General features: G+C 50.9%; 3 protein-coding genes across 3 annotated transcripts; all 3 read left to right on the forward strand.

Annotated features, from left to right (window-relative positions):
- Positions 1–734: 734 nt before the first annotated feature.
- VTN49DRAFT_3074 (uncharacterized protein) lies at positions 735–5,166 on the forward strand (the record flags this gene model as incomplete). Its single annotated transcript, XM_069410870.1, has 3 exons — positions 735–761; positions 814–1,152; positions 1,201–5,166. 3 exons carry the CDS (start codon positions 735–737, stop codon positions 5,164–5,166), a joined length of 4,332 nt encoding a protein of 1,443 aa, XP_069269632.1.
- A 2,930-nt stretch (positions 5,167–8,096) lies between these two features.
- Positions 8,097–9,678, forward strand: VTN49DRAFT_3075 (uncharacterized protein; the record flags this gene model as incomplete). The annotated part of the gene is made up of 2 exons (XM_069410871.1): positions 8,097–8,269; positions 8,337–9,678. 2 exons carry the CDS (start codon positions 8,097–8,099, stop codon positions 9,676–9,678), a joined length of 1,515 nt encoding a protein of 504 aa, XP_069269633.1.
- Positions 9,679–10,938: 1,260 nt separating this feature from the next.
- On the forward strand, positions 10,939–12,837 carry VTN49DRAFT_3076 (uncharacterized protein; the record flags this gene model as incomplete). Its single annotated transcript, XM_069410872.1, has 13 exons — positions 10,939–10,972; positions 11,031–11,069; positions 11,119–11,274; positions 11,327–11,362; positions 11,417–11,673; positions 11,730–11,748; positions 11,801–11,833; positions 11,887–12,153; positions 12,205–12,249; positions 12,301–12,382; positions 12,435–12,489; positions 12,558–12,724; positions 12,780–12,837. 13 exons carry the CDS (start codon positions 10,939–10,941, stop codon positions 12,835–12,837), a joined length of 1,248 nt encoding a protein of 415 aa, XP_069269634.1.
- Between the last annotated feature and the right edge of the window lie 306 nt (positions 12,838–13,143).

Genomic DNA, 13,143 nt, shown 5'->3' on the forward strand with positions numbered 1-13,143 from the left:
CTCGTCCGAAGGATGGGCCGAAGCGAGAAGGGGCTCATTGCACTTGCGATCACTGTTGCTTACCTTTCCCACGGCTACCCACAGTGTCCGCCATACTGAATATTGCACTATCTTGTAGAGGAAGCTTTCATTTCTTCTTTCCCATGGCCATCATTGTTGAACAGAAACGAACATGGTCGGATTCAGCCAGAAGGTAAGACCTAGTCCTTGAAAGCAAAGATTGCATGAGACACGAGTCTCAGACCGGAAGCACAAGAGACTGCGGTGGACTCAAAATCTTCAGGTTTATCAACTTGCAGTCTCTTATTCCAGCATACCCGCGGAGACAGGCATTTTGAAGTCACACAACTTTTCCTTGATGCCAAGTTCCTCATACAGCAACTAACGCATAACGCTCTGCAACAGCGAAATTAAATGCCAGCATGATTGGTTAACTTCATGTCCTATTATCCGAATGTGGCTTAGAGTACGCTGCATGTACGAATCACATTCTCCACTTGTGCATGTTCGCAATTCATTATTGTTGGTAATGATACCGATTCGTTGTACCGAATACGCAAGTACACGCCCTAACTTGTAAGATCCATATTGTCCCTTTATCAGACGCTTGCAGCCATTCTATCAGTGCTCGTACGCACACGGTCACAGTTCAGCACTCTCCACAGAGGAGTTGGGTTAAACTTCGATGGGGTTGGCCTAGACTTCTCTCCATAGCCAATGCATTCCCTTCAACGATGGCGGGTTCATGTTCCGTGGTATGGGTACGCGTCGCGACACCATTTGATTCCAAAGCTCGTGCTTATCATAACCCAGGACTCGGCCCGAGCAACTGTCAGTCCATGCGCCATACCGTACATAGCATGTCTACCCACCGCGATTGTAGCCCTAGTAGCGGCAAAATATGTGCTGGCGCAGAGGGAGTGGGAGAAGTACCGCCCAGCCTGGACAAGGCCATTCGTTCGGGAAGATGACTTTCTGAGCGCTGTTGAAACTGAAGGTTTAACGCTGGAATCTCGAGCCAATTACTGGGTGTCCTGTAGAATTATTTTACTCTGCACTCTCTCAGTTTTTGGTGTGCTAATTGAATTGATACATTTTGCTGGCGGTTTGAATGACCAAAACTGGGTTTACATACCATTATGTGTTGCATGGGTAAGCTTGACCAGATAACCTTTATAGCGGATGTTAATAATAGGACAGGGTATCTCTGCGCTGGTGATTGCGGTACGAAGGCCGCGCGTTGCGCCTTCGGGTATGCTCGTCTTCTTTGTGTCGCTCTCCGTCGTCGAAGGTCTGATCTGGGCTGCTTCATCCGACGACACTGGCATGAAAAGCATTGCACGACAACTCTCTATCTATGCAGCTCTCATGTCTGCAATTGTTATTCTCGGTATGCCGCTACGCGACCCTTCGCTGCCCGAAACTGGAATCAGTTGCGTGGGTCAGAAGCCGTCAGATGAGTTTCGCAGTCCTGAGGACAATATTCGGCTATGGCAATTCCTGACCGTCTCTTGGCTGAGTCCTTTGATCTCCATTGGACGTAAGCGGACGATCAATGAGTCGGATGTCTGGTTGCTTGCCTTCGAATTTCAGCACAAACGATTGCACGAGAAATTCCGCCGCCTCAAGGGCAGTCTCATCCGCAGACTGCTTGATGCTAACGGCATTGACGTGTGCATTGTCGCATTTCTGGCTATCCTACAGATGACCTGCGATTTCGCGAGCCCAATTCTCCTGCAGCAGCTATTAAAGGCCATGGAAGACCCTTCCCTAAGAGATACCGCGATGGCCTATGCTGCGATGATGCTTTTCGTACGACTGGTGTACTCGCAGTTGCAAGTGTTGAATCTTTGGTACGGACGTCGGTGTTATGAGAGAAGCAGAGGCGAAATGATCATGATGGTATATGAGAAAGCGCTGTCGCGCAAGAATATATTCGGACAGAAAGTTCACGCTTCTAATCAACAGAAAGATTCGGCGTCCATGGGCAAGATATTCAATCTTCTTCGTGGAGATGTTTACGAGGTTGCTCAGCGGTTCTGGGAGATAGACTCTCTAGTCGACAAGCCATTGGGGTTGATCATCGCAGTTGCCCTAGTGTGGAAACTTTTCGGCCCATCATGCCTGCTCGGTGTTTTAACAGTGCTGGCTGCGCAAGTCGTCAATGCACTCATTACGAAAATGCTGCTGCATTGGGAGAGACGTCGACGAGCTGCCACAGACGCACGACTGCAAATTTCATCACAGTTCATCGAAGCTTTGCGTCACCTGCGCTGGTACGGGTGGCAGGACCACTGGCTCAAGCAAGTCATGGATTCGCGACACAGGGAGCTAAAGTTACGGGTGGCGACCAGCCTGTGGAATATTTCACTCCGCTTCGTCAACGCATTTGCAAGCGGTGTATTCCCCGTTGTCGCGCTGTATGCGTATACTATTCTGGCGGGACGTTCATTGAGCATCGATATCATATTCCCGGCCTTGCAACTATTCACAATGTTAGAGACGCGACTACGGGAACTCCCGACTCTGATCACTACGCTGATCAATGCGTCTATTGCAATGAGTCGAATTGAGGATTTCATGGCAGAACCTGACAAGGGAGCCATTGTATGTGATTCAACCAATTCAACTTCGATCCAGCTAGAAGCGTGTTCATTTGCCTGGCCTGGACAATTGTCACCTGTCCTCAAGGATGTGAACATTTCCATCTCTCCAGGTTTGACTGTGGTGTTCGGAGAAGTTGGGGCGGGCAAGACCGCTCTCTTACAGGCTCTCCTAGGGGAATTGGACAAATTGAACGGGATTGCTCATCTTCCAAACGAAATGGTCGGGTACTGCGCGCAGACTCCCTGGTTGCAGAGTATGAGCATCCGAGACAATATTTTATTTTCGTTCCCGTATGACGAGCAACGTTATAAGCGAGTTCTCGATGCCTGCTGTCTAGTGCCCGACTTGGCAAACTTCAAGCATGGCGATTTGTCCTTCATTGGAGAGAACGGAATCGGGCTATCCGGTGGCCAGAAAGCCAGGGTAGCACTGGCAAGAGCATTATACAGCCCGGCACGCATTCTGTTCCTCGACGACCCCCTGTCAGCTCTCGATCACAACACTGCTGAGCAAGTTGTTCGCAAATGCTTTACTGGCCCGTTGATGCATGGCCGCACTGTGGTCCTAGTGACGCACCGCACCAGCTTGGTTCGGTCGATTGCAGACCAGCTGATCGAAGTCATCGACGGGCATGTCCAAATCCATGACAAAGAGGCTCCTACCACCAATGCTCACCCAAGTGACGATGAAACCCCCACTGAATCTGAAAGCGAAATGGACCCCGACGATGTCTCAGCCGTCGTGCCGCCCAAGTTCATCGAGGAAGAGCATCGAGCGGAATGGGGCGTACAAGCTAGGGTTTATTGGGCTTATATCCGCGCTGGCAAACTCAAGTGGTGGGGTGCGTTGATAGCCGTTCTGGCAGTCTACAGGACAACGGCTGTCGGACAGGCGTGGTTTTTGAAAGAATTGGGCGAGGCGTACAAGTCATTTGTTGTCATCTTCCAGCACGGCCATGATGTGCTGTATCGGTTCTCTGCTGACTGGCCAACGCAGACACCATTCAGCACGTACGATGCCATCAAGGTGATCAAGAATCCTTTGAGAGATCTACCAGCTCCCACCGATGATGTCCGTCCGTGGCTGTGGATATTCTTCGGTTTGGCAACATTTCAAGCCTTGACCCTACTCGTGGCGCAAATTCTGATGCTCGTCATCATTTATTGTGCCGGTAAAACCCTGTTCCGTGAAATCATGGAGCGAGTCAGTCACGCGACATTCCGCTTCTTCGATGTGACGCCCTTGGGACGTCTAATGAACCGCCTGACTTCCGACATCGGTGTTGTAGATGGCAACATCAGCGACCAGTTTCAACTCATCGCCTTTCAGGCCATTACGTGGGTGTCGTCGATTCTGGTAATCGCATCTGTGACGCCAACATTCTTGGTCTTCACGGCCATTCTTACCAGCAGCTTCATATATGTCTTCAGTCGTTTCCTTCCTTTATCTCAGAGCCTTCGGCGGCTTGAAATGGTCTCTTTGAGCCCATTGCTATCCAACTTTGGCGAACTTCTTCATGGGCTTACTACAGTTCGGGCATTCCGCGCTGAGACCCGTTTTCAGGACCGTGTCATTGCGGTCGTCGACAAGTTCCAGGGCATGGACCATTTCTACTGGTCTTTGCAGAGCTGGCTTATGTACCGTTTTGAAGTCTTGTCGGGGTTATCGACATTCTGTCTCACGGCCCTGGCAGTATACACTGATCTTTCTCCCGGTCTATCGGCATTCGTTTTGATTGCGGCCAACAATTTCGTGACTTCTACGCACGCTCTGTGCAAGCAGTACGGGCGGCTGCAGATGAACTTTGTATCCGTTGAGCGAGTGGATGAATTGCGGCACATTGAAACAGAGCCAGCGGGCGCTGTGACTCCTCCAGCATCCTGGCCGCGTTTTGGTAGTGAGGTCGTGTTTGAGGATGTGACTATCCGCTATGCACCGCATCTGGATCCCTCGCTCCAAGATGTCAATCTGAAGATTCCTGGAGGCACGACAACCGCCATCATTGGGCGCACAGGGAGTGGGAAGTCAACGTTGGCGCTGTCCTTATTAGGGGTCATTGTGCCGGAAAGAGGGCGCATTCTCATCGATGGGATCGACATTGCCACTGTCAATCGCCAAGCACTACGGACCCGAGTAACGTTTGTCGCACAAGATCCGATCCTTTTCCCAGGTACTATCCGACGAAATCTCGACCCCGTCAATGAGTACACGGATGAAGAATGCGCAGAGATCCTCCAACGGTTGTGCCACCGTCACGGATGGACGTTAGACACGCATGTCGAAGCTGATGGCCGGAATTTAAGCCAGGGTCAGCGCCAATTGCTCGGCCTGGCACGAGCAGTGTTGCGACGCAGTCCCATTGTAATCCTAGACGAGGCCACTGCCTCGATCGACCAGGAGACGGCCATGGAAATCCAGCGCATAATTCGTGAAGAGTTGCAATATTCGACGGTGCTGACAATTGCGCACCGTTTGGAGGCGATCAGGGAAGCGGGATATTATGTGGTATTGGAGAGAGGGAAGGTTGCGAGAACAGGAGCGATTTCTCCGTCATCATGAGTTTAATTATTCGACGACTTGTTTTGACAACCTCTGACTCACCCGTTCGCACGGTCATGGAGTGATTTCTGGGTATATATATTATAGTATCTATCTGGTCGAATAGAGGGAGAACGCACGGGCACCGAGCCTGTGAAGAAGACTTGCTCTAACCTGAGTATCGTGTTGGAATATCGCGAAAGTTGACCTCGAAGGGTCAGGGTACTGGCAGTCGCGCACGACAGTAGTATGAAGTACGGACACGCACAGTAACTTAATAGCCTACTGCAGGAACCGAGTTGTGTGGCTTGTCTCGGTCCGTACTAATTAACTACTGCAGTCTGCAGTCACTCCAGTGACACTGCAGTCTTCCAAGCCAGTCCACGACATCTTCACCAGACCATGATGACGAAGTGTAACGGCTATCGACTCGTATTTGGCATACGAGCTGTAAACCGCAAGTCTGTTTCTGCCGTGACTCGGGCCCTCGGGGGGACTGGCAGAATGAACACCGTGCGGAGAAGCTCGCAAGGGTCCAGGAAAAACCCCAGGTGAAGCTATACCACATATGGAAGTTGACCTGTAAAAGCCCTTGCAACAAATCCACACTTTTACCATGTTCGGATAGTGAATCGGATTATCAGACCAATCAAAATTATGAGGCAGAAGGAGGTCAGTGCCGATTGCGTGGGGGGAAAACTGGAGGGACCCCGGACCCGCAAAGCTGGACAGTAAGATTACCGAGAAGGGAAAGGGATGGCAATGGGTCGGCTAATTCCTGCTGTGGGCTCAGGCAGAAGATCATTCCGTCGGATCATACAATCACTAAAGCCGTCGAGGCGCAATGACAACTCCGCGGCTCAGCCTGTCCGCTCTGTCAGGAGGACATTCTTCGTCACTCCATAGAGAATAGCGAACATGTGTAACTGTAGGAAAAGCCCAATCAAAGGATGCTTCGTGGAAGAACTGGATACTGATCTCGCGTGCGGGAAACGGTGTACGGACTAGAGTCCTCCGTGACAGTCCGTGCTCCGTCCCCCGTATGAAGACTCCGCATTCATTGCCCACACACTCGGCTACACAATCCATAGTAGCCATCGGCAATCATGGCCGACACTTGGTGATGTTCCTCGGAATTAGCATCGTCTTCTCCGTTGATCTGTCGTTTTGCTCTTTTCAGAGGCCGACGCCACTGGCACACGGCATGCCGGAGGCTCAATGCATTGTTCTCTTCCTCGGTAAAGGTGGGGAGACTTGTCGGTCCAAGTCCGTGTCATGTGACCTGGCAGCCATGGCGGCGTTGCCGCCACTTGAGTCACCTGCCCGCTCGTTTCAGGTTGTGACCTGCAAGCCAAGGCACTTCGTGCCGAGTAGAAGGTTCGCATCACTCCTGTCAGGTTCTCGAAGGTTGCTTGCAGCCACTGGCCAGAGCTTGTCGTGTCTCGGCAGGTCGGCCAGAGCTTGATGCCTCTTTGAGCCATTGAAAATTCGCAGAGACAAACTTACTTCATCGTTGCGAGAGGGTGCACAGACGTCGGTGCTTGGGAAGAAGTTGACAACTCGATACGAGGAGATTGACTGTTTCCGGCTTATTTTGACGAGGTCAATCAATCACACTCTGCTCGATACATTCGACTAATATATATGCTACCAGCAATCTTCGCTCATTGCAGGTCCTACTCCGGATCTACCACCAGTCCAACGTTTTCCCTCCGCGAACCAACAGCTCTTCCAAACAACGGAGTAGTGCGATCCACGATTTAGCTATTACTGTATCTCCAACCACTTCGCACATAACGGAGAGTGGCGCCAAGATACCCAGGTGTGGCGCTTATGCGCCAAACTCAATTCCCAGTTTCGTGGGGTTAAAACCTAATCCCAACACCCGGCTCGGCCGCTCGGCTGCTTGGTCCGCCATTCCAGCCAGCATTCGTACTCGTATGCCTCTGTTGGAGTCCAAGAGCAGCACAGAAATCGACGCAGTCTCTTATCTCCGCATTACAAGATGGATTCTGTCGAATGAAGGCCCGGGTTTGGCCAAATCAGAACCCTCCCCCATGGGTTTTGGCGTTTTGCCACTATGGGGTTCTTTTGCCGAGTTCACGACATCACTCTGTCGTCCAACCAGATGACGATAGTAGTAGCTACGTTAAAAAGCTGATCGCAAATTTTCGAAAATTCTCGAACTTTACCCAGTTAGTTAGTTACCAAACTCCCAGCATCCGTCAAAACACCCGCCTGCATGAACTCGTTTGTTGTCCTGGTTAGGGCATGCCGTGAGCATATGCTGATCAACGATGAGCAAAACGTCCATCTCAAGTGATTTTCAGATACATTGGCCACCGGAAATCCGCGCTTCGTTGAGAATATTCGCAGTTGATTCGATGCTTTGATCTTGGCATTACTTAGCCTAATTGTCCACACCGGGGAACGATATTATGAATTAATTTGCCAAACCAGTGGAGGAGCCTCGGGCAATCTACTTAGCTAACTCTGCACTGTCACCAAACGCGCATTACTCGTCAAACCAAATGGCACAATTTAGCCTAGGCGAGATTAGCTTCGTGCAAGCCTTTGGAATCCCACGGTCTAAATCCAGATTAGCCTCCACACGTGCTGGCGGTGGGACTGTGGGATGTCCTGGCTCCGTTGGATCCAATTCGCTCTCAGAAACGGAGTTGCTCCGAGTCCCGTTACCGACCCTTTCGGGGTGGAAGCTCTGCTGTGGTTGGTAGACTCCCGGCAGCATGGTTCAAGACTCTATCCTGGAGCTATCGCTTAGCTCCATGTCTGGGTGATATTTATCCAGTCGCCTCGCACCCTGGTTGATCAGGCGGCTGTGGTTCTCACCTGGTCGTGCTGTCAGGCTTGCAGCAGCACTTCTCATCCTCCTTTGTTTCTCTTGGAACCCCTTTTGTTGTTGAGGTTTTGTTAGTTGAGCTTCAGACACCATGGACGACCGAGAGATTATGGGGGGCAAGACGGAGATGTCGCACGAGGAAGTCGAGCGCATCGCCCAGCTCACCCCCGAGGAGAAGCAGATCGAGAAGAAGTTGCGCCGTCTGATTGACATGCTTATCATGCCGATTGTCATTCTTGTATACCTCATGAATTATATTGATCGGTACGGTTCCCGTCTTTCAAGTGCGCGGCGCATGATCGCAGGACCGGTGGCTAATCCATGGTTGCAGGAATAACTATGCAGCGGCCAAACTGCAAGGTCTGACAGAAGATCTGAACCTCAGTGACCAGGAGTATCAGACCGGCTTGTCGATTCTGTTCGTCGCCTACATTCTCATGCAAGTTCCTTCGAACTTGCTGCTCAACTACATGGGCCGTCCGTCGCTGTACATTGGCTTCTTCGTCACGGCCTGGGGTCTCGTGTCCGCCTTGACTTCGCAGGTCAAGAGCTACGGCGGAATCGTTGCCTGCCGGTTCATTCTGGGTCTCACTGAAGCCCCCTTCTTCGCCGGCATCCTGTTCTATCTGTCCAAGTGGTATACAAAGAAAGAGCTGGCGCTGCGCATGAGTATCTTCTATGCGGGCTCGCTCATCAGCGGCGCTTTCGGCAATCTTATCGCCGCTGGTATTCTCAACGGCCTGAAGGGCGCACGGGGCCTTTCGGCATGGCAATGGCTGTACATCATCGAAGGCGCTATCACTTGCTTCATTGGAGTCATCATTTGCTTCATTCTTCCAGACTTCCCTGAAACCTGGCGCTTGCTCTCTCCTGAGATGAAGCGTGTTGCCTCTCGTCGTCTGGCCATTGAAGCTGCCGAGGCTGATGTTGACGAGGAAGGTGGTATGAGCCAGATCAAGGGTCTCAAGCTGGCCTTCAGCGACAAGCGAACCTACGTGCTCGCCCTTGCCTACCTGGGCATCACCGGCGCCTCCGGGTTCCAGAACTTCTTCCCCTCGCTCACGGCCACATTGGGCTACAACCATATCATCTCACTCCTGCTGGTCGCTCCGCCCTACGTGTTCATGGTCTTCTACTCCTTGCTTCACAACTACTTGTCCGACCGCTACCAGAAACGGTTCTGGTTCTGGGTCACTCCAATCCCCATCACCATCGTGGGATTCATCGTTTTCATGACCACCGATGCCTTCGGTCCGCGCTACTTCAGTCTGTTCCTCATGAACTTCGTCTTCGCCATGAACGGCACGCTCTACGGTTGGATTGCCACCGCCATCCCGCGTCCCCCGGCGAAGCGTGCGGCGGCCTACGCCTTCATCAACTCGGTTGGTAACTCCGCCTCGGTCTGGACGCCATATACCTACCGCGATCGGGATGCGCCCCATTACATCCCGGCTTTGGGCACTTGCATTGCCCTGCAGGCTATTGCCTTCCTGTGCGGTCTGTTCATGTACTTCGATTTGACAAGGGCCAACAAGCGCCTGGCGCGGCTGGAGAACGAGGATGTTGTCCTGACCGAAAAGGAATTGAAGCGCTTGAGGAAGACGGCCGAAGCCGAGGGTATCGACATTTCGGAAGCAAGAATGTTGCAGAAGGGCTTCCGCTATGTGGTATGATTTTTTTTTTTGTGGATATGTCATTTGTCCTATTATCTTGATGTAGAGGACGTATAAAATGAATTCTTGGAAAGAACATCCTTTCTTACGGCTTAGAAGTGTCTGACATTCATTTGACGGTTCCCATTGGGTACCATCACCTTGGTAGCTGTAGACCCTGCATGAAGAAACGCAAGAAGTTCCAAACCCATGGTATTACTGTGACCTCTGTTTTGGACCGGTAGTCTGGTACCTAGTCTTTGCAATGAATGTTCTTCCACCGTCTACCTAACCATTCCTTCGAAGGAGTTGAGATTCGCGGCACCAATGCATATCGAAGGATGAGACACAACATTGTACATGTGTGCATGGTCTTCCATACAGAGAACTATCACGTACGAGTAATTACATTGAATTCCTGCAAGATTTTCCTCGCCATCACTTTGCCCTTGAGAGCTGGATCATCATCTGATAAAGCATTCTGCCCCTTTTCTACCCTCTCGCTTTTTCATACTACAAATCTTGATTTCAAGCACAATTGCAGATGGAGTTAGATTTAATCTACTATGCATGTTTGATGAGGAACCAATTCCCGGTTGTAATGGTCTGTATACAGGATCTTTCGCTGTATTGCCAGCTTTGGAGATACTGTTTTCATTGAAGTGCAATCATGGCATCTGCATAAAAGAAGGTATTGCAGATGTTATTCAAGAGGGGCAGACTTCACGGAATCAAGTAGAATGGTATGTTTGTGGATCACAATCTTGTTCCTGTCCCAACACCGTGCGGAAAAGGATGCAGACCGAAGGTAAAGATCACCAGGATTGTCAACAATATGAGCACCTACCTCAGCTATCTATGTACGGCTAGGATATAGAGTCCAAACGGCGAAGAATCGAGATATTGGTACCTGATGGCGCGTAGTAAAAGGGCAACGGCCAAATGCAGGAGCGCGGGATGCAATCTGGGGTTCACGAAGAGGTGAGGACTACGGGATATCCTCGGAAATTGCTGGAAGAAGTTTAGCGCGGAGGAGGGTACGGCAATTATCCCAAGAACTGGTTCGGTTAGGCCCAAGCGACTGAGCGCCCCGGAATGAAAATTTTCGTGTGGGAAAATCCCCAGATAAGAAGCCCGATAACGGCTTGGTCCGTGCGTATATGAGTCAGAAAGTGATAAAGTCCTCGAGGTGAGAGCTTTTTATTGAGAGCAATCATTGTAGGAATCTTTTCTTGCTCAGTGTAAAGCAACTCTACCTTCAATCGCACCTTGAAGACCACAATGGCTAAGGGTCGTGTTTGTCTTGCCTACTCCGGTATGATTACGCCCAATCTACCCCAATTCGACAGACAAAAGACTTACATTGTTGACAGGCGGCCTTGACACCAGCTGCATTCTCCGCTGGCTGATCGGTACTTTCTAGCCACCTTTCCGCTGTTGATTCGTACTAACAAAAAGAAGAGGAGGGCTATGAGGTCGTCTGCTTCCTCGCCAATGTCGGCCAGGAGGAAGATTGGGCTGCTGTAGAGAAGAAGGCCCTGGCAATTGGCGCTCAAAAAATGGTCATTGAGGATTTGCGGAGGGAATTCATCGAGGAGCTGTGCTTCCGAGCCATTCGTTAGTCGTCGGACTGCCCGTTTTGAGACAAATTGGCTTACTTTTCGCATAGAATGCAATGCCATTTACGAGGGGCGCTACCTCCTGGGTATGCGGGCAAGGTTCTTCATCTTTTATATTGGTTGTTGCTGATAACATTCAGGTACCAGTCTTGCCCGTCCTGTTATTGCCCGGGCCCAGATGCGCGTGGCTCAGAGGGAGAACTGCCAATTTGTGAGCCATGGCGCTACCGGCAAAGGCAATGACCAAGTACGGTTCGAGCTTGCTTTCTACGCCATCCAGCCCTCCATCAAAGTCATTGCTCCTTGGCGTGACCCCAAGTTCTTCAACCGCTTTGCTGGCCGCCAGGATCTCCTCGATTATGCCGCGGCGAACAACATTCCTGTGACCTCTACCAAGGTAATGTCTCGTCTTATGTGAATCTTAAGTGGCCGACAGCAACTGACTTGATCAAGGAAAAACCATACTCCATGGGTTCGTACCGAAAATCGTTTCTGATAACCCCTGCTAACTGACCGTTCCACAGACGCCAACTCGGCTCACTGCAGCTATGAGGCTGGTAGGTTCCCCTGCTCTGCGTCGAGATCGACGTCTGCTGACTGGTTCCATCAGGCATCCTTGAGGATCCCAATCAGACTCCTCCCGCTGACATGTGGACGATGACTGCCGACCCGCTCACCGCTCCCAACGAGCCCGATGACATCACAATACACTTTGAAAAAGGCATTCCCACCAAGGTTGTGACTGCCGAGAAAGAGTACACAGATTCCGTTGAATTGTTCTACGCCCTCAACAAGCTGGGCTACAAGCACGGCGTGGGCCGCATTGACATTGTGGAGAATCGGTTCATTGGCTTGAAGAGCCGCGGCTGCTATGACTGTATGCTTCGTTCCCAGGATGATGCGATCGCTATGACTAACTTCGTTTCAGCGCCTGCAATGACTATCCTCCGTGAGGCTCATCTTGATCTCGAAGGTAAAATAGTTTACGAATATTATTCGCAAAACCGGCAACTGACGATACCAGGACTCGTCCTTGATGGTCAGGTTCGATCTCTGCGTGACCAATTCGTCACTCACAACTGGTCGAACTTGCTGTATAATGGACAGTGAGTATTCCTTACTTCTCCGAATACACAAGATGCTAAAGCATTCGTACAGCTACTTCAGTCCCGAGCGTGAATTCCTCGAGAACAGCATCATTTTCAGCCAGAAGGTATGAAACAAACCCCCCCCCCCCCCCCCGACGGGCAGTCTCCGCTGATGTCGTGCTAACCCGTCTAGCGTGTCAACGGTGAGGTCCGAGTGCGTCTTTACAAGGGTCACACCTACATCCTCGGTCGCTCAAGCAGCACCGAGAAACTCTATGATGAGGTTGAAGCCTCGATGGACACCCTGCAGGACTTTGCTCCTACAGATACGACTGGCTTCATTGCTATCCAGTCGATTCGGTATGTCTCAACCCGAAGGACAACATCGCACAACGCTCACATTTGCTGTTCGCAGGCTCAAGAAGTATGGTCTGCAGAAGGCCGAAGAGGGCGAGTCCCTCAGCCGCGCATGAGCTTGGGGTAGTTGCTCCAGCTGGTCGCCTTTTTATCCTAGGCGCTCCATGAGATTGTTAAAATTATTTAGGTTAAAAGTATTTAGGATAGCTCAATCCATGCGGGTTCTCTTTGAATAACAGTAAAGATCAAGAATATGGCTTTGGTTCATGTTTCACTTTTAACTCGGCCCGCGCCGCAATGATAAAAAAAAAAAACCTCAGAAGGCACTAGGTAACTTCTAATCTTATCCGCCAACCTCCGACAGATCCTACTCTTAGTGGCATAGCTTGGTGGCCTTGCATCTCTTAGCTTGGTCTCGATCA

The sequence above is a fragment of the Thermomyces lanuginosus genome (assembly GCF_041956635.1).
Source record: "Thermomyces lanuginosus strain ATCC 200065 unplaced genomic scaffold VTN49scaffold_27, whole genome shotgun sequence".
Taxonomy (NCBI): domain Eukaryota; kingdom Fungi; phylum Ascomycota; class Eurotiomycetes; order Eurotiales; family Trichocomaceae; genus Thermomyces; species Thermomyces lanuginosus.